Raw genomic sequence first — 26,316 nt, forward strand, 5'->3', positions numbered from 1 at the left:
AAATAACAGCCTTCCCACGACGGTCTCTGCGATTTTTGGGGGGAAACACCTCACTGCTTCGAAAGCTTCCTGCATGTCGCATATAAAAAGGCAAAAAACAGCGGGAGCCAACCGACAGCCCTGTTTCAGACCGTGCATGGCCACCACATTGTTTGAGAGGTTGCCCTGTCTGTTCAACCTTACTCTGAGGGTTGTCCCCGTGTGTAGTGCTTCGAGAGGTTCTCTCAGGTTGGTCGGACATCCCCATTTCCTTAATTTGTGCCATAGCATTCCGCGATCAACAGAATCGAATGCCTGTTCCAAGTCTATTGACGCGATATAGATGTTCTTATATTTCTTGGCCTTAACCATGCATTTGATTATGTTGATGAGTAGCACATTTAAGGATGTTCCAATGCCCTTTCGAAAGCCTGATTGCCAAGGGTCCAGATGGTCTGCCAGCCGACTCCAATCATTTAGATGTTTCAAGATTAGTGCTGCAAATATTTTGCCGACGACATCCAAAAGGGCAATCGGTCTGTAGGTAGTGGGCACGGACCTATCTCCCTTCTTAAAGATCGGCACAATTATGGACGTCGTCCAAGATTTAGGTAACTTTTTTAGTCTTGTTATGTTGTTATACAAATCCAGCATGAACGAAGCCCGTTTTTCCGGGTCCCTTTTGAGGATGTCGTTGGTGAGACCATCAGGTCCTGCAGCCCTTGAAGAATTGGACTGTTTAATAAGGTCTAGAATATCTTGTTTTCCAAATTTAAAGTCCCAGGGCTCATTCGATGGTAAGAATGGGGCAGGACCACAGATTTTCCTCATAGAGTAAAGGTTCCGAAAGTGAGTTTCCCAAACTTCTGAGGCTATTGGATTTACCATTTTTGAGTCGGAAGGGATGTTTATTTCATTGATCAACTTCCAAATACCAGTGATGTTTTTAGTAGATAGTAGGTGAAGCATCTTCTCACTATCTTGTTGCATTACTTGATGTTTGTGTTGCTTAAGCCAATTCCTGTAGGTGTTTCTAGCTTTAGTATACAGGACTAAGTCAGCTGGTGCTCTAGTTTTAACATATAATCTCCTGGCTTTTTTAACCAGTTTTTTTTTGTCACTACTTGGTGATCATAGTGGTGCCGCTTACATTGGTGAATTTCCTTGGCGACTACTTTTGGGCAAAAGATCTTCAGTGTTTCAGCATATTCTATCAGGTTTGGACCTTGGTCCTTGATTAAGGAATCTAGCACCAGGGCCATCTCTTTTCTTCCCATGCGTAGTCTATTGCCACCAGGAGTTGACTCAAGAAACTGGTTTGGTAGATGTTTGCCGGGTACAGACAAGAGCTTGTTCCAGGCCTCAGATTTGAGTTCCAGGATGTTGTGATCACTCTGGATCGTGGGGATCACTTCCAACGATATTAATTTGCCAAAGAGATTTTCTGATGCAAACATATAGTCCAGTGTACTTGTTTGGGCACCCCGTTTCCATGTGCGGGCGGCTGGTTTGTCGCCCGCCAAGTTACCGTTTACCAAGTATATATTTCTGGCTAGTAGTTCCTTCTCCATGACCACGCCTCTCGTTATTTTTTTTGAGGCGTTCAAAGGCAGGAACTCTATTTTCCTCTGCTTCTTGTCGTAACATTCCATGTTCAAGTCACCACATAGCAGAATTTCAAGTAGTGGGCATTCAATCCTGGCGTCGTCTATGGCTTCCAGTAGGACTTCCATAAGTTTGTCCTCATCTCGGGCTGTCGGGCCCCACTATACGTTGCATATAAGCAACTGCCAGTCTGAAGTAAGTGAAGCTGGTTCTGATGTGGATGAAATCCTAGTAAGTTGGATCCAAGGGTTTCTGTTTAGAGAAGAGAGCACTTTTATGCCACTGGTGCGCTTTACCCCCAACAGTAAACCCGAGCTCGGTCTGCCTTTTGAGCCCTTTGTTGCGGGGTTTAGATATAGCTCAAACCTGTCCAGAAGAGGTAGATCACACAACCAGGTTTCTTGCAAGCAAAATAGGTCGTAAGAGGACAGGTGTGTTGCTGAATTGCCAAGTAAATGCACATAACCCCTTGTGTTCCAACTCATGATCTTTATCCCTTTTGGTTTGGAGTTGGAGTGGGCACTCGTAGATGGGTGTTGGCGTTATGACTTAGCAGATAGGACCCCAGCCAGCCAACTCCAGTCGTCTTGACTATTCACCAAGTTTAGTTCTGCTTTTTCTGATTGAATATGCACTTGGTCTCCTCCACTATCAACCTCTCGGGTCCCTCTACCACTATTTCCTGCTTTCATCGGATGATCCTTATAGGGTTTGGTAGTGGTACTTCGGTGGTTGTGTAGTAGATGTTTCCGAGTAGCTACACGGTCGGATCTGTTTTCCTCCTCCAACTCCCTAAGCACGAATCCACATAAGTTAAGTTTTGGGCCCAACTCTAAGAGTAAATTTTTAGTGTTTTGATCACTTGTGTGAAGAATCACACTGTTGTGTCGCTGTTCATTATAAAATTCGATCCAGTCTAAATCCCTCGATTTTAATTTCTCCAGAAGATCCAGGGATTGTAAGAGCCTCATAACGTTAGCCCGATTCATAATTAAGTTGTCTTCGTAGCCTAGAGTTCTTTCCAATAGTATTCTGTAGTGTTCCTTGGCATTTTTTGCCCCTGGTCCATTGTGGGCATTGTGATTGTTGGGCCCACATGTCGGTTTTCTCTCAATCGTTTCTGCCCATGACACTGTTCTTTTTGTTTCCTTTGACGCGTCAGGGCTGACTCCTTTATTACTGGTAGTTTCCAGGGATCTCTGGACAAGAAAGTTCCGTCTGTCTTCCAGTGTTGTGTAAACCAAGGCCTTAGATGGATGTATGTCTGCCCTCTCTTTTTCTGTGGGGCTGGCCGATATTTCTCTACCGGAGTGCACTCTAGTTTTCCACTTGAGTTTTTTATCGAAGACCGAGTTCGGAATCGATAACGTGGGCATTGAGGGCTTTTTGAAGGACACTAGCCGCACCGCCCTGTCTTTAATCGTCTGAGCCTTCGTCTCCCCTTTAAGGTTGACTTCTTTTATCTTGCTGTATATTTCTGGATCTTCTTCCTCAATACCACTTTCTGTTCCGGAGGTATTCGATCATGACTCCCCCTCCCATGTGGTGTTTATGTCTGAATAAACAGATAAGTCCATGAGAGAGATGTCCATGTTGTCATTTGTCGACGTGATGTCCAGTGGGCGAGGGGACTCATCAGGAGTTACTTTTAGGCGGGCAGCAGGAGCAATTTCTGTTTTTTTTATTACTGGTCTCTCATGAGTTGGCAGTTTGCAGGGAAGTGCCAAGTTCCTTGGAAGGGATAGACCAGTTGCAATTTTAGATCTCAATGTGGGTTTTCTTGTAGGCAAAGGTCTCTGTCCTATAGGTTTGTCCGTTGGTATGACTATTTTCCCATAGTTTTTGTCGCCTTTCTTGTTTACTTTAAGTAGACCTTCCTTCATTGGGGATAAACCTGATTTTGGTTTCTTAAATAAGTCAAATAATTTGATGTTGCTAGTTGGCACTGGAGCCTCAAGCTGATCCCGTGTAACCAGGGGCAGAGTATTAGTTGCAATGGAAGATGCTGAACATCCTTCCTTCGGTGCTAGCCTACCCTCCTTCATTACTGGGCTAATTGCCCGCACAGCAGGGTCCGTGTTGGTAGAACTGTCCTTGTATTTAGTAGTGGGAAGTTCCTCAAAAGTACTCTTTGTAGACAGAACGACCTGCTGGTTATGAGTCTGTTCCAGGGAAGTCGGACCACTCTCCGGGCCACCTGCACTCCCTAACCTGAGACTTGTCCTTTCCGATCTTCTTATTTCTTTTTCTTTTATGATTGGCTCGATGATACTTTTCAAAATGTTTGTCGTATGTTCGTCATTTTTTTCGAGTTTCGACTGAATTGCCGAAACAAAGCCTTCTATAAAGATCATTTTAGAAAACATCATTGCGATTGTTGTCGTATGGTCCAGAAGCTGATCATTTTGCGACTCAATAGGTTTCATAAAGCGGGCCTTTACAAGAGCAAAAGCTGTGATCATTCCAGGATCGATTTGGGGATCCTTTTTAGAAGGAGCATCTCCTTGAGTTGATTCCAAGACGGACAAGAGATCCTCGTCTGTGGGAGAGGGTTGTCTTCTTTGCTGTTTACTTGGAAACGGCGCTTGCTGGGGGAATACTCCTTTATGGAATCTTTGTGGGGGTCCCTGAGGTAAAGTTTTGTTGACTGAGGCAAGAGACCCTCCCCATTTATTTGGTGATGACCCCTTACGCTCAGGGATAAAGGTGTACGACCCTGGGGTGGTCATTTGTTGGGATCGTGGCATAGAGGGGTCCAGAAGACACTCTCGAATAGTCACCCTGTTTTGCTGGTTCGTACTTGAATAGTTTGTGTGGAAATCGGTGTTCAGTAAGGAAATCCCGAAGGGTTTCCAACCGTTGTATGATTTTTTTGCTGGAGGCTGATCTCTTTTCTTCCCATTTAAGGAACCGAAGACAAAGGGGTTCACAACAGGAGGTGCGGTTGGCCTTAGAGAACCCGTCTCATCATCATAAGTTGCACCCAAGTCCTTTGGGGAGGAGAGAGTAGAATTTAAGGGAATCGAATTGGGCGAAACCTCCCACACTGTGGCCTTGGGGGACAGTCCTGTTTGTGGTTTCGCGTTCTGGCCCCTATCGTCAATGACCACAGTGCTATTAAAAAGTCCCCGATTTTCAATTTCTATGGGGGGCACTGATGTATCCGGGGTCTTGAAAGACTGTTGGGGCTGTAGGTGAAGCTGTGTGCGGGAGCCTTCCCCTTCTCCTATACTTGATCCGTTCACCACCTCCTCAGCCGTTTCCACATTTGTTTGTAAAATATTTTCGAATGAGGCAGTGCTGCATGTAATGGCTACCTCGGGGTAGCAGCCCACCCCTGTCCTATATGGGGAGAGCTTTGAGACCGGTGAGTCCGCCATTGTGAACAGTAAGTCAGTAAGACCAGGCCGAATTACTAAGATTTCAGAAGTACCAGGTTGATATACAGGTCTTTTCAGAATAAATAGATCTTGCAGTTACCTTGCTGCCTTCTTGTCTCCCTGCCACAGTCTGCACATAGGCGCACTTCCCGAGTGAATCTGGCACCACCAGCGCCTAACAGCCGCACAACAGCTGATGGGCTTTTCCCCGCCGGGCTTAACGCCGCGAGGGTGACTCACGGCTGAATAAAAGGTCCGGATAAGTCACGTGATCCGTCACGTGATGCAGCGTGGCTCCGCCTCCTCCAGGAAGCAGAAGGGGCCACAGCAAGAGCTATCTGCAGCTCGCAATGCTGTGAATAGCAGGGTAGAGTTCAAACTGCAAAACGAAGCTCCAAGGTAATGCAAACACACCGCTCAGCTGACTCACGGCTGAATAAAAGGTCCGGATAAGTCACGTGATCCGTCACGTGATGCAGCGTGGCTCCGCCTCCTCCAGGAAGCAGAAGGGGCCACAGCAAGAGCTATCTGCAGCTCGCAATGCTGTGAATAGCAGGGTAGAGTTCAAACTGCAAAACAAAGCTCCAAGGTAATGCAAACACACCGCTCATATGACAGATATGTATTGATGTCACATAATTCACCAGCAAACGTCAGAATTTTGGAGAAAATTGTGTATCTGAATTTGACTCTGTCACAGCCATTGACTTTTTGGAATATATATTGCGTACAGTTGTTTCTGCATCTTTCCCCGTTCCTGCTTTTCCTCTTTTCCCAATTCTCTCTGTCCTTTTCTAATCATTGTTCTCCCTTTTCCTTTAAATTCCAAATGTCCTTCCTTTTCATCTACACTCTCTCCATTTCAGCCCTCTATGTACTCCATCAATTCATGCACAACCTAATTTTGCTCTCCAATCATGTTGCCTTCCCTTTCTTTTTCATTCCTGCAAACTCTCCATCTCTTCTGTGTTCCTTTCTCTTCTATTCATCTTTCTACTGCCCTTCGAGCTGTGCTTGCTTCTTCTTTGTTCCATCCTTTCTTCTCCATGACTAAACTACACCATTCTCTGTCACATAATTATTGTTTCTAATCCCCTCATTTACTTTGTCTCTCTCCAGTTTTGAGATCCATTTTTCTTTTTCCCCCCTTCACAGTTTTGAGCACCTTCCTCTATCTCTGTTTCCTCCAACTTTGAGGTCCTTCTTCTGGTTTTCCATTATTTCAGACCACCTTCTTTCTTTTAATCCTCCGATTCTGTGATCTATCCATGTATTTCTGCCCTGTGCCCGGACCTTATGGATCCCCCTTTCAATTCCAGAGCCCCTTTATTTAACGTTGTTTTGCTTCCTCTATATGATGCACTTCTTTGCCTTCAAAGGATGGGTTTTATTGAAGGTACTTTTTTACGGGAGTGAGGCAGTGCATCTGCTATTTATAAGATACTTACCAGAAAATATATGTGCATGATCTGAAATTAATACTAACTTGAAGATTCTACTAGCTATTGTAAATCTGGAACATTGCGATCCAGATTTTTACACAGATATCAGGTCTATGCAAATGGGTTTCTCTGCATGAAACAAAGTTGTAATATCATGTTTTAAGCATTACATTCCTTGTTCTTCCCACTATTAAAGGTCATCATATTACATTTTCAGATTATGAATTGTGCTATAGAACATATGACCTTTTTCAGTACATATTTTTTAAAGTTGTAAAATGCATATTTTTGCTCGAGTTTAAATAATTTAATGGGGTGACCCCTCCCCCACACCCATTGTGTTGATAGGGCCCGCTCCCCGTATCCACTTAATGTAATATGGGTTGTTTTGGCAAAATGTTCCAGTCTGCCTGTGGTTTCTAGCCCTGCCCTCAGTGTCACACACTTGGCTTCTACAGTCAGTTGTTCCTTGGGAAATATCATACCTCACTCGGCCGGGCTGCTGACATCATCGGAGGTTCCACCATCTGCTCCTTATCTGCACCAAGCACTCGCCTGGAGGCTGAGCTGTTGCATTCTACCTGGATGCAGAGAGGTAGGATCAACATCTGAGGAATAACGGCATCCGTTCCTTCTCCTTTTAAAAAAAAATAAGCGTTCCTGATTTGTGCCCTTATCTGGTGGTCCTGAGGTCCTTTGTGCATTCTGTGTTTGTTCACCAAAGGCCGCAAATTTAAAGTTGGTCGACGTCTTTATTCAGGTTCAGAGCCTTGCCTGATTGCTCAGCCATAGGCCAGCACTGCCTTCATCTACCCAATCGGGGACCGACACGCTTTGGCCGGCCCCTTCACCAAAGGCCCACTTCCTAAGGACCCTGTCTGCTTCCTGTCCATTACTATAATGCTGCCTGCCTCTTGTATTTCACTGCCCCCGTTGTATGCATGTGATGCCTGTATGCCTGCCTCTTGTATTTCACTGCCCCCCCTGTTGTATGCATGTGATGCCTGTTTTCCTGCCTCTTGTATTTCGCTGCCCCTCCACCCCCATGCTGTATGTATGTGATGCCTGTATGCCTGCCTCTTGTATTTTGCTGCCCCCCTGTTGTATGCATGTGATGCATGTATGCCTGCCTCTTTTATTTCGCTGCACCTCCTGTTGTATGCATGTGATGCCTGTATGCCTGCCTCTTGTATTTCGCTGCCTCCCTGTTATATGCATATGATGCCTGTATGCCTGCCTCTTGTAATTCGCTCCCCCTGTTGTATGAATGTAATGCCTGTATGCTTAAATCTTTCATCTTGCTGTCCCCTTCCCCCATGCTAGCCCTCTCCTTCTATGACCCCCTACATCAATCAATCCCTCCCTGCCCATTGTGGGAGTTTGTATTGACACATTATGGAGACCCCATCACCGCGTTGTTGTTGATGCTTTTATTTTACTTTTTGAACTCATGTGAATCACGTTAGTTCACCTATCTTGAATCTTGTTGTTCTGATGCTGGACTTCCTTTAGCATCATGTAATAATGGTGGCCTTGAATCATGTTATGCCCATCTACGACTTGAATCCTGGCTTGCACTGGCTGTTCTCTTGCAACATTTTGTGTTCAGTATTTACCTCTGCAACTTGATGTGCTCTCTCCACTTGCTTTTCTACTCTATACCACTGTATTTCGCCAGCTTTGCCCCTGCTTCTCTTTCACCACACTCACTGCTTCTCTGTCTTCTCTTCCTCTCACTATCTTTTTCCCTCTGTCCCCCTCCCCTTACTATATTCTACGCACTTACTCAATCAGAAATGCGCCAGACCTAGTACGATAGTAGCTTGTTTGTTCCCCACCTCCTGTACTTGTTTGTTCCTCCCTTTTCCTCACCCCCTCCAGCACTATCTGAAATGTCATCAGGCCTAGTATGGTAGTCACTTGTATGTTCTAATTTCCTTCCCCCCCTCTCTCCACTGCCTATCATTGTCAAAGCTCTTGCACTATCTGAAATGTTGCCAGACCTAGTACGATAGTTAATTTCACGTTCTTATTCTCTCAAGGCCTTGTAAGAATGTCATTGCATTTTCCCTTGCTCCCTCCCTTGCCTGGAAACGCTTTCAATCACATGTGTGTATAGGCGCTATACAAATAAACTATCATTCATTCACAGATGTATAAACAGTGGACGCCTGATACACTACCATCATTTTGAATTGTCATTGGCCAAAGAGGTGTTTAGTGCAGACAGTCTTTATATTCTTTTTTTCCAACATCTCAAAAGTAGTGTCCATCATACTGCCACATAGAGGATCTGCAAATGTCCTATGCACACCATCATTGTCACACCATTCTATTATTTATTTTGTACTCAGCAATCAATATGTTTTATTAGGAGTTCATCTATAAAAGAATGTTCTGCGTTATTTTACCAACTTCTTTTTTAAAGTAGTGATTATGTTGTTTTCGACAAGATTCTGCCTGTTTCTTTAATTATGGGAATCCTCCATTCCGCCCTGCCTTTACCACACCCGTACCTCCTCCCCTCCTCATCCCCCTACTTCTCTACCCCTAGATACACACATACAAATCTATTTAAAGAACAAATCTAATTCTTATTGTAACAAAAGTGCATGACAAAAGTTGCCACTTTAAAAAAGAAGTAACTAAAAAACTTTGATGTGATAACAGAACAGTACATAGAACATTGTCTCCATGAAAATAATTACATCAGAACTCCAAATACTATTCCAAGAGTACATCCATAAAAACACATTCTGATACCAAATAGGTACACACAAATATGGCTAGAAGCTTTAAAACACGAGGAGGGGAGATCATCAGGGTTAAAAATCCCTAGAGTACTGCAGTCCCTCTGCAATTGCCAAAACAACTCATAAAAGATTATTGGGTGAAATGTATTTTAAATGGTTTTGTGCCATGTACATGTGAATTCAAGAGTGACTCCCACTTCTGCTCGAGCAGTTAAACAATCTGATTGTAAGTCAGTACGTACCCATTTCCTCACGTAACCCACATCGAGCTTGTAGATCCAGTGAAAGGATGCTCTGGAGCAGGGCTGTGATTATAAACTATTTCGAAAAGCCATATCTGCGGATTCAACCACCTCAATGGGCCTGAACCTGGGAAGTTAAAGGAGTGAGTGCATCAAGCGGCAAAGAATGTTATGAACTTCAGGTGCAACAGAAAAGTTCTAAAACCCCCTGCATTGGTGTGGAGCAGCGTTCAAGCCTATCGGCCATGTCCTTCAATGATGAACAACAAAGATCTGGACGTTAGAGGAAACAATCACTAGGCATAACCGTCAAGCTGCACCAGAATTACAACAAGTTGATTCTGACAGTCACATCTGATCTTCAACAAATCATAATAACAACACTACAATCTATCCCTTAACAAGTTTCTGTCATAGCTTCTAGTTCCTCCAAATATAGTTTGCAACCACAGGAGTCCCTCTTAGAAGCCCATTGTAAGGTTTCCTGAATGTTCCTCACACTGTCCTTTTTAAGCATGGGTAGGGCATGGTAAGCCAGGCAAAAAGATAAGTGAACCACCATCTCGTGGCTACAACCACCATAAGGACATAAACATTTGTGAGGGTCACCACCAGACCAGGTCATTTCCTGACAAACGTCTGGAGGATAAGTGTGCCATATTGAAATTTGGAAAATAAGGCTTCTATCTGGGGAGAATAGTTTAATGCAAATATTGTTCAAAAGAATGTGAGTTCTTTATATCAAAATAAGCCTGGAGCCTAGGGTTCATCTGAGCATGACAAAAACCTGGAGTTTCACATTTTCTCACTTAGTGTTTCATCTCCTTAATGTCTTCTATCTGAATATAATAAGGATCGTCTTGCAACCTTTGAGCTGATTCATTCTTTTTCACTAAGGCTCCTTTCTTTTAAAGAAGCATTTCTGGTCACCACTACTTCTGTGCACATGGTGTCGGAATATCAGGGTGTTTGCTTTTCTCTACCTTTTCTGCTTTTTGGACAAAGTGTAGGTTACTCTTGAGATTAGGACCTACGTCCTTCTATGGTGTTCAATCTACTGTAAATAACACACCTCTCAGTCTTCCTTCCAACTCTGCATCCTTTGAAGATGGAGGAAAGATTCCATATATTGGTCACATGCTGGGCCCTCAGACCTTTTCTGTCAAGAACTAACTAGTAGACGGTACAGGGGCTGCTTGTCATCAGGTACCCTGAACCTACTAAGGGCAGAGCCATCTTGAAGCAAACCATATCCAAATAGATTGTACTCCACCTTAAGACCTGCTACAATAGGAAGATAGAAACTGTGGTGTTTCCCACAGCGACTAAGCATGGCCGCCATTGTTGTTACACTCTGCACTAAGTAATTAGACATGAGCATATACAGAAGGCTACACAATGCTACATTATACCACCACTTCTGTGATGTTCCCCTACCAGGAAATCTGTTCTAGGGCAAAACGTGTTTGGCTTCTGTATTAATTTTCCCTCTTTATGCATGCAGAATTTCAGTTTTATTTTTCTGAAAAAAGGAGTATGTGACTTACTATGTTGTGGCCATTAGAGCAATAGGTTATGGCTCATTTTTTGAGTTCCCTGTAAACATACAGTGGAGACCTGTTACCTTTACACTTTTATGTAAACAGACCACCTCCATGTAATTTTCCTCATTTGCATGGTGGAATTTAAAAAGGTAGTGTACAAGGTGGCCTACACCTTTGTATGCCACCCTTCTGCATTTTGCTGTACAAATTGAATAAACGCCACCTGACATGTACATGTTGGAGGTAACGTTCACAATGGATTTCTATGGAATCTCTCTGCTACTCACTGGTCTAAGATGCTCATGGATTCCATAATAATCCCCAGCATTTGCGCCAGTATGAAAATACATTGCTGCCATAAATGCTGGAGTATTTGCATGGCGTAGAGGAAGGGGTATGAAGAATCGTAAATTACAATCCGATCCTAATCTCTGCCATGCAAATGCTTGAAAATGAGGCTTGACGTAAACGAAAAGCATAAAAGCCTTACGCAAGACTGATACGCATTATTTTTGTGTTAGTTTGTTCCTGCAACAGGTTTTTATATATCGGTCATGCTAATGTTAACTTACCCTCAATGAGCTTGAATGACACACAAGATTCTCAAACAAGGAATGTTAATTCTATATATCTTTTATCTCAACAGGAAACCCTGCCCAGCCTACATCTCTCCACTACATGAACCCATACCAACTTAATGCATATGGCATGGCACTGAAGGCAGTGGGAGAAATTATTCAGGATTATGATAGTGACAAAATGTTTCCAGCTTTAGGTTTTGGAGCTAAGCTTCCTCCTGATGGAAGAGTGTGCCATGAATTTGCATTGGTAAGTATTTTGACCTGTCATTGGTGGGGGACAAAAGAAATGTAACCACATATCTAACAATGAAGGGGCACACGTGCTGGTGGTGGATTACAAGCCCATTGCCATTGTGGGTGAGAGCGGGGGGTAGGTGGTTTGGGATAGCCTATGCAAAAACAGCAGATGTCAGAGAAGAGAATTTCAGAGGTGTTGGGAGAATTCATTTTTGCCAGGGTAATTGGGTTTAAGGACACAGCTTTTGTTGAGTAGTAGGGGCAAAAATTTGTTTTTAATGGATGCATTACTCACACAGATTCCTCAAATTTGAAATTCACGTCAGGTGCAGTCTGATTTGTAAAGTTTTCCAACCACCACCAGGTGGTAGCGGCTGGCTCCAAAGTCGACACCATTATGTTCCTGGGTGCTATTTTGTGCTCGAAGTGTAGTCATCCATATCTATAACTATAGCCTCTGATGCCATCTTTCTCAGATTCCTTTTTCTGTGGTCAACACAGGAATTATTTTACTGGATAAGTCACTACCTGATATTTTTTCGATATGTCACCTCCTAAATTACCCTTTAATCCCTGCAAGGAGTGTGTCAGAGTTATGACAGGCTCAGACCTGCACCTCTCTTGTATTTGGTACCTGCGGAAGAACCATAATACTGAGGAGAGTAAGTTATGTAGATCAATGCAACTAAAGCATCCGGTACAGTTGGCTCTCAGACCTCAAGGTCAGCACATGAGATGCCCGCTCTGGAACTCTACTCTCATACTGAAGAGCAGGAGAAGAAGAAGAAGAAGAAAAAAGACATCACAATTCAAGGACGCACCACCAGAGATCTTGGTTGTGATCAAAGTTGGATTACTCATCTTGTAAAGGCAAGTGACCCAGGCCTTCCTTCCCAAAATCTAAATCACCTCCAGAAAAGTGGGGGCTTTCTTCCCTGACATGTTACAGGTTTTTGAGCAGACCCCTTCTTCAGTCACTCCTCCAGCAGTCGCTGATGCTCCCTCAAAGAACAGCTCTGGGAAAAATATGACCTGCATCTGCATGCCTTAGAGCTCAGATTGGGGCATTATGTAGTATAGATGACTTCAGGTCCGGCATTGCGCACCATCTCCTCTTCCAACTTCCTCTCTGCTTAATCAGGCACATTGAAACTGGTGTAGTAGAAGCTGTTATCTTTAGTGCCTTTGGCACCAGTTTAGTTGGTTCTAGTGGAACAGGCTCCGCATTTGACCAAGACTATCCACTTGTAACACTTGATAGGCACATATTTTTCATAATTTTTAGGAACAAGTTTGAATTTAAGGAAGTGGAAGAATGGGAGCAAATGACTTATGGGTTGCAACCTGGCACTACCTATAGACATTTGGTACTGCCCAAAGAACTTGCCATGGACAACTAGTTGGAGGAGTCTCTGGTGCAGTTGGCATATGATTTACAAAAAGAGGCGGCCTGGTTACCTCTTCAAATTTGAGGACCCGCACATTGACATTTTCTACTCTGGGGCCAGATTTCGTTTCTTTTCCAGCCGTGATATTGAATACAGTAGCCACACTAGGTATTGCAACACCTTCTAAGTAGATCAAATGCATGTTATGCCGAGTATACTACAACCAAGAGTGAGTAAGGTCTCATTGCTCCCCTATAATGGGGTCTGGTTGGTCATGCTAGTGACTGTTTTGAGCAGATCTGAACCTGCACATTCAGTGGATGAGCACCTGGTGTGAAAACACAAGGCACCCCTGCCTGACCCTTTATTTTTAACTGCCCACTGCACACTAAAGATAATGGGTGTAAATGTAATCAAAAAGGGGGGATGCTCAGGCACATCAGGTAGCCTAGTTCTCTGCATGTAGAACACAACCTGCATGATATACCTTACTATCAACACTTTTTGAGTAGCTGGTGAAGTCAGTGGATAACACAGTCCCCTGGATGTGCAGGAATCTTTCCAGCAGATGCTCATCAGCAATGTGGCTGCTGAATCTGTATTTTCAGATTGTTCATAAGGGTGCAGTTTATTCTGAACAGGAAGCTACAGTAGCCATGTTTATTGTATGAACTTGGGAGCTTCTGAAGCCAATCATTGGTTGGTACATACAGGACATATACCATAAACCTGAGTGCACAAATCAGGATAGGAAAGGGCCCTGATTAAAATCTATTTGCATTTCAGGGGAAAGTTGATGTCTTTTCTTGGGCTGTACGAAGCCATGTTATTAATTTCTTTGACACAGCGGGGATAGACACAGTCTGGGGGAAGGAACTGGACAAGCTACACTGAATCAGCACACAGACAAGTATTTGAATGAGTCTGAAGTTAGGCAGACCTGATCTTTATGAAAGCGTTCCTAAAAGCAACTGAACTGAAATATGATAGAGGGAAACTAATAACTAAATGAAATCTTAAATCTGTTTAGAGTTCTTGGTAGAAAGAGCCACAGGGAAAAGGGGTACATTAGTGTGAATAGACTGAGCAGAATGATTGTAAACAAGTGACCACAATCCCTGTGGTGAATGGTATCTTTTCACTATCTCCATCTGCTGTTTGCCTGATTTATCCACAGGTGTAAATGATAGTCCTCTTCTTTCCTCTCTCGAGTTGCATGTGCAAAAAAAACATTCTTTAAAGTATGATGGGAAAGGAACTGTTTGGGAAATCTTGTACAATCTTCTGGTGAGGGCTGTGTAACAATCTAACCTAAAAGTGAAACAGTATTTCACACCAAAAGGAACAATCAGCCTCTCTAATGGCAGTGGCTGTAGCAGAGCAGTCAGAATTAGCTCAAGGAGAGAGGAGGGTGGCAAAGGAAGTACAATTATTACAAATAGTCAACCAAAGAAGACCACCACATGGGTCTACTGGAAAATATATTCTTGATTTGTCTCTCTTAATATGTTTATTTTGGAATAAAATTAATCAGACGGACATACACAAAAGCACAGTTCAGATTATGACATACTATCACGGCAACAAGGTTAAACACATTTGAAAGGATAATTGTCTCCAATGGATGGCAATACTTAACTGTTCTCTGAGGTGGTGAGTAGGCACTCCTAGCTAAGTTAAATGTTCAAATCCAGTAATTAATGTTACAATTTATTTTTGTGGGATGCAGTCCATTGTTCAGTACCACTGTGCTGGGTAATTATAGTAAAATGAGGAGAGAAGACCAAGGCTTATGAGCCATCAGTGTGGACCGCACACTCTTTAGCCCAAGAAGGGTCAATCTATTCATCAATGTGTTATTATTTCCAAAATCTCAAAGTAGAGTCAAAATAAAGAAATTCTTGCACATTCTGTGTTGTGTGAGTTGTGTTGTGTGAGTCTGCCTTCTTTTTAATCAAATTGCTCACACCAAATCCTTGGTGTGCATATCAGAGGCAAAGGTCATGTGTTTGGCCTACGCATTTCGGACTACTCGTCCTTCGTCGGGGCCACATGTCCTAGCTCTCTCAACAATAAAATTCCTTGTAAGCTGTTAGACCATCATATATTTTTTACAACATATTATTAAACCATTGTGACATGAGCGTCATCACATTCACATTTTACATGTTCAAATCAATAACAGGGCGCCCACAGAAGACAAAACAACAGGTAGCATCATACAGAAAGAAAAAACACATCAGATACCAGAAGTTCAATTGGTTCTCAATACGGATCACTGTTTCTGATTGTGCTGCATTAGTCTCTGACCCTCATGCCTCTGTAAATCCAATAGCCTGGCTAGTGTCCTTAGAAAGCGTGCATATTAAAACACCTGCGTGTTAGTTTACTTTACACCCAGTGGCAACTGCAACGTTCGTTTGATTAATCCTCTACAGATCGTGGTACATATCTAGACGCGAAACATGCTCGCTTCTGCTAATCACATGTCAGTGAGCCGTATTAAAAATGTAGCACAGTTCGGACACCTACAGTTTTTTGCACACTGCTGAATAACATGAGATATGTATATTATGTTAAATGTAATGCACAGAGAGTTTTATTCACAAATACACATTCCGTTCTCCCAAGAGGGAAACAGCTGAACGACACAGTTAACTGTATGCCACCTTAAAAGCTGCCGTTGCCACTGGGTGTAAAGAAAACTAACACGCAGGTGTTTTAATATGTACGCTTTCTATGGACACTAATCAAAGTAATAGGATGTACGGAGGCATGAGAGTCAGAGACTAATGCAGCACAATCAGAAACAGTTATCCATATTGAGAACCTATTGAACTTATGGTATCTGATGTGTTTTTTCTATCTGTATGTTGCTACCTGTTGTTTTGTCTACTGTGGGCGCCCTGTTATTGATTTGAACATGTTAAATGTGAATGTGATCACACTCATGTCACAATGGTTTAATAATATGTTTTAAAAAATGTCTGATGGTCTAACAGCATACAAGGAATGTTATTGTTAAGAGAGCCAGGACATGTGGCCTGACGAAGGATGAGTAGTCTGAAATGCATAGGCCAAACACATGACCTTTGCCTCTGATACGCACACCAAGGATTTGGTGTGAGCAATTTGATTAAAAAGAACGCAGACTCACACATCAAAGAATGTGCAAGAATTTATTTATTTGACTCTGCTTTGAGATTTTGAACATAATAACACATTGATGAATGAATTGACCCTTCTTGGGCTAAAGGGTGTGCGGTCCACACTGATGGCTCAATACTTAACTGTTCTCCAGCACCCTGTGTCCTTGGATATAATTTTCTCGGGAGGATAGCTCAGTGGCAACGTGCTCGCATTGGAAGCAAGACGACACAGAGCACCACAGTTTCGATCCCTCGGTCCGCGCTTAGAAACCTCTGGGATTAAGCGCGTTATAAATAACCTATAATATTATATCATTTTTAAGCTACCTTAGTATCACTGTTTCAACGCCATTGTGGTTGTGGTGGAAGTATTAATGAAAAAGGATCACCTCAGAACCCCGCAAAAGCCTTCAAACAGTGGTCCAGTTTGCCGACTTGTTCCATTAAAACAAGTTCTGGGCTCATGACCATTGATTCATATATCCAATAAATGCTTCCAAGTGACACAACTTTTTAATTCTGGCTATTAGGTGGCACTGAAAGTGCTACCTTTAAGCCGAAACTATTGTCATTATATAACAGCTTTAACATAAGAGCTTCAACTAGGGAATTTGAATGAGGGTCTGTAATGCTTTCCAATGGAGATGACATATGAGGATGGATACACGTTGTTTGGCTATGTGTCCACCCATTTAACACCCATTCCCAAGTCAAATCTATGTGATCTTCCAACCATTCCCACCCAAAACCACCCCCCTTTTGCACTCTTTTCCTGCTTTTGTATGGTGCGCTGAATTTGGCAGCCAATTTAATTCCAAAATGGGAGCCTCTATATGTTTATGTTTCTAAAAAGTTATTGAAATTGTTTTTTTGAATAAAAGAATATATACTAGTGCTTTTAAGTTATGTAATATATTTGTATTTCATTTGGATTCAAAATAAACAGTGTACTGTTATGTATACGTTTTGTTCTAAAATGTCTCAGAAAATGTCCATGTTCTTACTTGGTGGTGTGGGTGTCTAGTGTTGTCTGATGTAAGCAGTACCTGATTGGATGCATATGTTAGTGATGTTAATATGATGTGATTGGGTGTAGAGTATGTGCTTTTTCACCACAAAGCAACCATTCTCTTTCATTGCATCCTGGTTTGCAACAAAGCAGGACTCTACGGACTGTGGTGAGTGAACCCGCTCTCGGTGTGACCCCTGATCCCAATGCCCAGTTTGCAGTCTGGCAGCCGATGCGGCACGTGTGCACTGGGCATGCTCAGGGTGTGCTACAATTTGAACAGGAGGAACCCTTCACACTCAGCAGCTGTTCTTCTGCCTAGACATGGCAGTAGCGCACTGCCTGTGCTATGAAGGCTGCAACTATTTCCATCAGAGGATTGTTCTTTCTAGAAAAGTCATGTTGAGATTGTAATGTCTCTGAGCCCTGGCGGCAGCCTGTGCTGGCCCAGCTCTGTAGTGTTTACTTTCACAAGGACTCTGCTTCTTAGCATCACAGTGGGACACGACATGCCTTCATCACTGGCCGAAGAGCAAAGTGCGCAATACATGTACAATAGCTTTTTTTTGGGAAATCATATTTCAAATTGCAGTTAACCTGCTTTTTTTAATCATAGCCTGCCTTAATTGGGAAATGCACGTTAACGCAGTTGTTTGGCAGCTTCACTGTATCGCAGTCATGTGAGCTGCTTGACAGATCGCTGTTTCTGAGCTGCGCAAACCACCACAGGGATCTCCTTGCCATATGATCCTCTTGTGGTGTCTGCAAACAACATCTAGACTTCTTTAAAGAAAGCAGACCTTGTTTTCTTCGGTTCAGTTTAGCATTTAGAATCAGGGCTGCCTGACTAATTTTCACTAGGGTGACGAATGTACCCCACACACCTTAAACGACGAGCGTACCGGACTGTCTGTAGGAATGAGTGGATATGGTTGCTGGTGTGCAAATTTGAGTTGAAAAAAAAACAAGGGTTTAAGGGGTCATTTTTGGATTGTGCTGTCTGTGTGTGTTTTTGTTTTTTTATGTAGCCTGTAGGATTCATTTTCTTGTAATGGTAGTGTCACTTAAATTTATTAGTATTGTGGGATGGAAATCATGCAAATACAAAAACTGACTTTAGGTCAGAAACACTTAATCATTAAACCCTTGTGACTTGAAGTGCGAGCCATAAATAATGTCCTGGAGTGCTGCATCTGGATGTTGTTGTGCACCACTGATTTAGATTCTATCATGTACGTATGTTATGCCTTGATGCATGCATCATAGCAGTTTTCAGGGAAGTAATCATGGTACAAATGTTAGGGGAGGGGCACGCAGACACATTTACATAATGTTTCACAAGAGGGGCCTATTTTGGGGCATTGTTGTGCCGGCGGGTCTTATGGAGGAGGCGTGCATTTCTAGAGTCATTATGCATTGTTAGTGCACTTCAGAAGAAAGGTCTCACTGCTTAGTTTTCAGTTTGCTGTAATCCTTCCTGAAGGACTATTGGAGGGAATTGATTCTGCTGAGACCTTATATAATTATTACCACTGGATTTATGGAGGAGGCCCACCCTGGGCTATCCAAAACTGTTGGCTTTGCCAATGCTTGTTTTGGATAGCCTTCTTTGCCCTCTTCCAGATAGAAGCCTGATTGTCCTCAAACTTTTATCCACAAACCAATGGCTAGTAGGAGCTATGGATCAGTCCCTTTGTTGTTTTGTTAACAAAATCAGCAACACTGGTTCACTTCAACAGGCATTTCCCCTTGTTTGGCTGCTCACAGGCTGCTTCCACATGTGCTCCCCAATGTCCATCCAAAGTTATGTCTGTACCAAATACACAAACCACTGTACAGACCATGGACCTGATAAATCAGTATCTTTATGAACACGTGTTACCTGCGCAAAAGGCTTGCAAAAACAGGTTGATAAACACAGACGAGATGCCCAATATTTTTCAATAGGGGGTCTGTTTTGTCTCCACAAGATAATGTATCTGTGGAGCATGGAAACACTAATACATAAGGCCATACACTATGATGTGTTATATCAACACAGTTGCATTTGGTTTCAACCTCCTGGCATGCTAGAAGATTCATTGAATATTCTGTATGCATCCTTTCATCTCGGATACAGATCTTTCATCATCACCCTTGGTTATAATGGTACTTAGGTCTGATGAATATGTAGTTCGAGACATCTGGGATCCCTGATCACCCAAGGTTGATTATACTGTAAAATATTACTGTTTGGTGGACAGAAAACACTAAAACACAGTTGACTGGTCTTGAAAACTAGTTGAAAATGTCCATAAATCTGCATTTATGTCTCATCGTCGTCATCACTGACCTAATCTCCAATGGCTACATGGTCCTTGCTTGTGCAAGGGACTTTCGTGCCCTACTACCAATCCTATTATCAGCAGCACCATCCTCGACAGCAGGCAGCTCATGCCCTGCCATGAATCACTCCATTTGCTTCCCGAGGGGTGTCGCCTGACATGGCGATTACATTGGGATCTGTACAGAGAAGGTTCCCACATAGTTCAATGACTGCTGCCTCTAGTGCCTTCGGGAGCTACAGTTCTCAGCAAGCCCTTGTTGAGGATGTGCATGTGCTGGGTGTTTGCCCTGTGTCCCACTGATCTCCACATATCGGTAAACATTCCAGACCTGGGCCTTTATCATCTGGAAGCCTCAGCAGAGTAAAACTCCACAGTGAGCTTTGTGTTTTACTGTGCTGCCAGTATTGAGCGTACTTATCTTCAAACTAGTGTCTGAGCTCAAGCTGCTCCCTAGACTGCCCCTGCCTGAACCATGGATAATTATTATGGTTCTACTGCTGTCCGACCTCTGCTTGCTCCCTGTCCTTTCCCTATATGCTTCACAGTAATTGTTTTGTGTTGGTGTTCCAAGGTCTCTGTTGTGCCTTGAAGTTTTCCTTTACCTAAACCATGTTACCTTGCTAGCCCATTCTCCCCTTTTATCCTTGCTATAGTTCTATCTTCTTCTCAATTCCCTTTAGTCACCCACACTCATTGTATACTCCTCCTGATAGCTTCTCATTTTAATCCTTTTATTGGTGCCCTGGATCCTGGCCACCTCCCTCAGTTTGTTCCCTCTCATATCTGCCTTTTGTTGTCTGGGTTATTTGTTGGCTTCCTTCAGTAGCCTAATTTCTTCTGGGTTTCTTGTGGACTTCGTTTAGCCCTCCTCATCTCATAGGTAGTTCGTGTGACCTTCCTACTGTGCCTTTGTGTGATCAGGTTCTGGATCCTATCATCTTCTCCTATAATTTGTCTGCCCCAGATCTACACCAGATGACCTTCAGCTACCACCCTCGGTTTTCCATGATTTAACCAATTTAGATATGTCGGAGGGAGAAAAAAAGAAAAGTCATTTCAGGGAAAATGACTTTCGGTTTTTTATCCCGCTGAAATTTCTGGTAACCTGCGCCCCCCTTCACACTTACTTAGCATGGGGAAGCAGCTGTGCGCCACTACACTTACGTTTTGCTGGCACACTTCACTGTGTGCCACTAACACTTCCATCCCGCTGCGATGCCGGTTTCCTTCACTTACGTGCATGGGAACCGGCGCGTCCGTCCGGGTCCTTTATTTATTTATTTTTTTCTCAACTTTATTTTTGACGAGGAGAGGGACACCCCCACAGCGCCTGATGCCATTGTAACGAACAAGGGTGTGGGGGACCCACTCCCCTTGTTTGCTGCAATGGTACAGTGTGGTAGATTTGTTGAACATTTTCAGCTGTACGTAATTTTCATACAGACTAAATTCAAACAAATCTACCATTCTTTTTTTTTCTCAATTCTTTAATACAGATTCTACCACCCTTGTGGGAGTGTCTTTGGGTATTTTCAGAAACTTTATATTCCACACTTTTCTTTTTCCTGTAGCTCTTGACTGCGCTCTTGACCCATTCTGTTTGCCAAGCATTCCTTCCACTCACTTGAATGGGGATAGGAGAGGTCCATGGGGGCTAGATTCCTAAACTACCAGAATCAGAAAACGTACAATGGATTAGAAAACGTACAATGGTGAAGATGAGTAATTTGCAGCTAGCTCTACAAGGAAACACTTTGTGTTCTGGTAACCCAGGGTTTATCACAATAACACAAATGTTCAGATTGACGCTTTAGGCAAATTATAGTTTTGTCCTTAGTATTTTGTGGAATATGCTCATCATTCTATCCTGGAACCCACCCCTAGTCCTACCACATGTACTAATAATATCTGGGGGTCTCAAATATAGAGCTAATGCCAATGAGTTGAGAAAGGACAGGGGGATTGGGCATTTAAAGTACAAAGGAGATGGTATTGCTTTATACCCTAATATTATTGTGGATCTTCAGAACATCAGGAGTGGATATGGTGACATGGGAAAGGTACTCAGGAACCATGAGATGAATTATGCAATTCTGTATTTTTCCATGCTCAGTATAGCTTTTGATGGGATACTCATGTGTTGTTTCTATGATACTTTAGAGATTTGCACTGTGATACATTTCACTCGTAGGCAGAATGTAATGTAATCACACAGGAGAGGAAGGGAACTTGGGTGAAAGGAACCCTACAGTACAGTGAAAAATGCTTCATCGTTGATAATGCTACCAGAGGCAGCATACAGAGGATCCCCCAGTGCATCTGACACATTTGCAGCATTATATCTCACCCCCCTGCATTCTCCCTCATAATGTGAGAATCTCTGATTCAGATATCTTAACTCCATTCCCACATATCGTTGGCCTTGTTAGGAGAGGAGACATGTTGAAATGGGCCAGTAACAGTTGCAGGCTGCAAGTGTGACCACAAGGGAAATAGTCTTGGAGAGAAACCTGCCAGGGAAGCCCGTTCTGCAGGTACTACTGTGATTTCTTGCATCTATCTGGAGTTCTCAGTAAAATACACTTTAGGCATGTAGGCCCTTTTCTCACTATCCAAACTTCCAGGTGCATTGCATGGATTCAAAATGCTCCTTCTGTCAAGCAAATATAAAGGACAGATAAAGAGGTGGACACATAGGTCAAGCTTCTACTACCACTGTCACAGCTGCCCCACCTGAAACAAAACCACATTAGTTTACATTTTCCTCGCTCCTCTAATGCGGAGGAAGGATCTCCCAGGATGCCAAATAAAGGCAACACGGTGCTTTGGATTCCAGAAGTCTTTTAGTAGTACTGCATGAGTATTGTCTTCCTTGAAAACCCCAAGACCACCCTCCCTCCTGCCTTCCTTCTTGCCTGGTTGGGCCACTTCTTATACAAGAGATCAACCTTCTCCTGATGAAAACAGCCACATCGCTGATTCCTTTCTCAGAAATGGAGAAGAGATGGTACTCTTGGTACTTAATAATGCCAAAGAAAAAGAGGGGCATGCCCCTCATCTTGAATCTGAGGCTACCTTTGAAAGGACAAATAAAGAATTGACACTTTACACTGATTTTTTGGGCCCTTCAGTCAGATGACTGTTTGGTGTCACTAGACTTCCCGGGTGCATACTTCCCCATGCCTATACACCCTAAGTACAGGAAGCTCCTGAGGTTTGTGATCCAGAACACTCACTCAGTACAGACCTCGCTCCTTTGACCAGTAATCATCCACCCAAGTGCCTTCACCAAGTTATAGCCGCTCGTCTAAGGAGGGATATGATTCAGGTTTCTTTGCTTGTTTGAGCTCTGTCTTAATAGCTAGTGTATCATCCCCAACAGTGAATCCACCCTACCACCCCTAGCCCAATGTGTCAACCCCCACAGCCCCAAATCCACCATAACAGTGTTGCTCTATCATCATAGTCCATATGACCTTCTCCTCTTAGCATGTGATGATCCCTTTTGCTATGGCTTTCAAGAATGAGAGCCTTGGCCATCATGTCTTTTGAGGCACACAGACGGGAATTGTGCTGCCCCAGCTTTTTCCACAGGCCTATGATAGCCTTATTGGTGTATTCCATGTAAACTGCACCATTGGCAATCCTGCTGTACCTCTATTTCTATGAGGTGCAGGAAGATTGCCTGATTTCATGCCTCACTGACATCATCTAGCTCCACAACCCTGCCCCTCCCAGTTGCTGGAGGGGCTGGCAAAGGTTCCGCACCCTGTCCAATTATGCCCAAGGGATGATAGCCATCATCATTGCCTGTTTCAATAGAATGGCAAAGACTATCGTCCAGTGGGCATTGTGTAAAGTCCTCTTGGTGGCAGCATTGTCAGACAGATCCCAGGTGTCTGTGTCCTCAGCATCCCTTTCCTCCTCTACTTTTATCAACACCAGTTCCTTTGCTGGGATTTGCCTGTGTATGTCATACCCAGACTCTTCCCGAGTGCTTCCTGACATTTCAGCCGCATCAGAGCTCCTTTGTCGCATTGGCAACATTGGAAGATTACGGGACATCATTGTGACAACCTCTGCACAGTAAGGGCCTTCTGACATCATCCTGTTGTCCTGTTCTGTCACTTGACCTGCTGCCTCATTTCTCCTTCCCGGAACACTTAAAACACTGAAAGGGATTCCAGACAGTGCATTTCAACTCAGATAATCTTCCAAATTATGTTGTCATGCAAGTTTCCTCCTTTGTTTTCTATCATCTCTCCTTCTTGCCTTCTTGTCTGCTCTGACTCTGGCACCAGTCCCTGCCTTGTTTGCCTCTGCATGCTCCGTTCTTTTGACCGAATTGTCCATCCTGCCTCCGGATTTCTCCAGCATGGGGTCTGGCATGGATTCACATGCTCTTGAATATTCCCCGTCGTCAGGCTGGGAATCCCCAGTAAAGAAAAAATCAGTATCAGTTTCGTTTCTGATCGGTCTTTCTTAGTAGTAACCAATCACTGGTCTCTGGGTCATACTGCCCCCAGCCAATGACTGCCCTCTACCTAATCCCCGCCTCTGGCAGCCATCCTCAGATTTTTACCGCACGTTCAAGTGTTGGGAGTCCTCGTGCCATAGCTCTCGAGCTTTTTCTGCGTTTCATGCTTTTTCAAAGAGATTTATCTCATTTTTCGGGTAAATAGAGCCTCAAGCTCCACCGCTTCTACTTCCGATCAACGGGGACCCATTTTGGAATCTTCTACGCCCCTCAAGGGTGAAGTTTGCATCGAGCTACGCTTCTTGGAGGATTCCAGAAGTTTTCTGAGGCCTACCTCGTGGACCATGGCCCAGGAGAAAGGAAGCTCGACACCGTGCGAGCTGTTCAGGAACTGCCCTGGATGCAAGCTACAGAACCTGTTCAAGGAGGACGAGCACTCAAAGTGCCTCTACTTCCTTCATGAAGACAAATCGCACGTGGAGAAGGACTGTGCGTTTTGCATGAACATGTCGGAACAGACCATGAGGGACCATCGGACCCGTCTCGCCAACTGGTTGGAAAGCAAGAGCCCAGCAGGTGAAAAGAAGAAGAAACCCGAGCGGTCTACTAAGACCTGTGAGGGCGCCCTGGCGATGGGGGCCCAACAGAAGGCAATGCACTGCGAGTCCGCGGGCACCGGGAGCGCCGAACGGTCGGGCTCCTCGGCTGCCAGGCAGGGCGCACCTCACCGACGCCATCAACCGCGAGCCAACGCTCTGGCTCGGGGAAGAGAAAGTCTGAGAACCCGACTAAGCTTCTGGAGAGTCCCCGGTCGATCTCGAAGGAACCGGCCGAAGGAGTACGAGGCGGTGACCCTCCCCCTAAGGTGAAGGCCTCAAGCGCACCCAAGGTGGTGAAGGCCTTGATTCACCCGGCCAAGGCCTCTATTGAGGGTATCGCTACAGCCCTGGGGAAGCCTGTGGAGGCTCCCCCAGTGGAGGTGACCTCGGGGCCCAGAGTTTCCCTGCCCCCGCGGAGGGAAGCCTCTTTTAAGCCCATCGAGAAGACCCCCGTGAAGACCCCAGTGGAAAAAGAGGGGGGGCCTGTGGCCTTAACGGACACGGACACGACCTCCGAGGAGGAACTGGTTGAAGTCATAGAGGAGGCCTGTCCCCACGGGAGAGATCCCGACGAGGGGGATGACGAGAGCGAGGGTGATGACGACGAGGCTCCGGTGGAGGAGGAGCAACCGTTGCGTCCGTCGCAGCCCAGGCCACAAGACAGGTCGGCTGCCGTTTTGACATTAATCCAGGCCTTATGCACGGAGATAAGGACCAGGTTGCCCTTGCCTCCGACGGATGACCCGACGGAGCCGAGTCCGTCGGGAAGCCCCCCTAACAAGAGGAGAAGGATCCATCCAACCCCGCCTTCTCAGGCACGTCCCTCTCAGCCTTTGTCTCCTTCCCCGACCCCGAGGGAGGACACTGGGACGGATACGGCCACGACGGGACGGATGACGGCGGTGGTGACGACGGAACTGATCTCCTGTCGCCGATTCCTCAGGTGTCCCCTCCCGACAAAATTGGCTCGTTTCACGCCATGATCGCCAGCTTTTTCAGTTCTGCCCCGAAGAGAAGAAGGAAGGCTTCCTTTACCAACGGCGTGAGACCAAAAGGAAAACGGTCCTCGTGGTGCCGTTGTTGGATGACATCTGGGATGAGGGACTTGCCCTCCTCAAGAACCCATCCACGATAACTGCTAAGAGGGACAGGTACGAGAAGAAGTACTGGGTCACCGATGCCACCCCTTTGTGCCTTAGACCGCAACCGACCCCGGATTCGGTCGTTTCAGCAGCGGCCAAGAAGAAAGCGGGGGTGGGAGGGCATCGGCCTCGACCTCTACTTCCCCGCCGGACGCCGAGGGAAAGAAGCTGGATGCCATAGGACGTCGGCGACGACGATTAAGGCGGCCAACGCCCTAGCGATCGTGGCCCACTACGACAGGGAGTTGTGGTACAATATTGCCCCCCTGTTGGACTTTCTCCCAGACGATAAGAGGGCAGAGGCATTGGTAATCCTGCAGGAGGGTGAGGTGGCCTCTGACCACGCCATAACAGTGGCCACGGACATTGCCGACACTGGTTTCCGCCAATTGCATTTGCCTTTGACGGCGGGGGTGGCTCAAGGCGACGGATTTCCGCCAGGATGTACAGGCCAAGGTTTTG

At 44.6% G+C, this 26,316-nt stretch overlaps 1 protein-coding gene across 3 annotated transcripts in view; it reads left to right on the forward strand.

Moving 5' to 3' along the window:
• Positions 1 to 26,316, forward strand: part of CPNE8 (copine 8) — a 2,424,038-nt gene that overhangs the window by 1,934,973 nt on the left and 462,749 nt on the right. For all 3 annotated transcript variants that reach the window (XM_069629223.1, XM_069629224.1, XM_069629225.1), the window contains one exon: positions 11,592 to 11,773. In XM_069629223.1, the coding sequence (XP_069485324.1) occupies positions 11,592 to 11,773 (182 nt within the window). The remainder of the gene's footprint in view (positions 1 to 11,591; positions 11,774 to 26,316) is intronic.

The sequence above is a fragment of the Ambystoma mexicanum genome, chromosome 12, assembly GCF_040938575.1.
Source record: "Ambystoma mexicanum isolate Mex_15411 chromosome 12, UKY_AmexF1_1, whole genome shotgun sequence".
NCBI classification, from domain to species: domain Eukaryota; kingdom Metazoa; phylum Chordata; class Amphibia; order Caudata; family Ambystomatidae; genus Ambystoma; species Ambystoma mexicanum.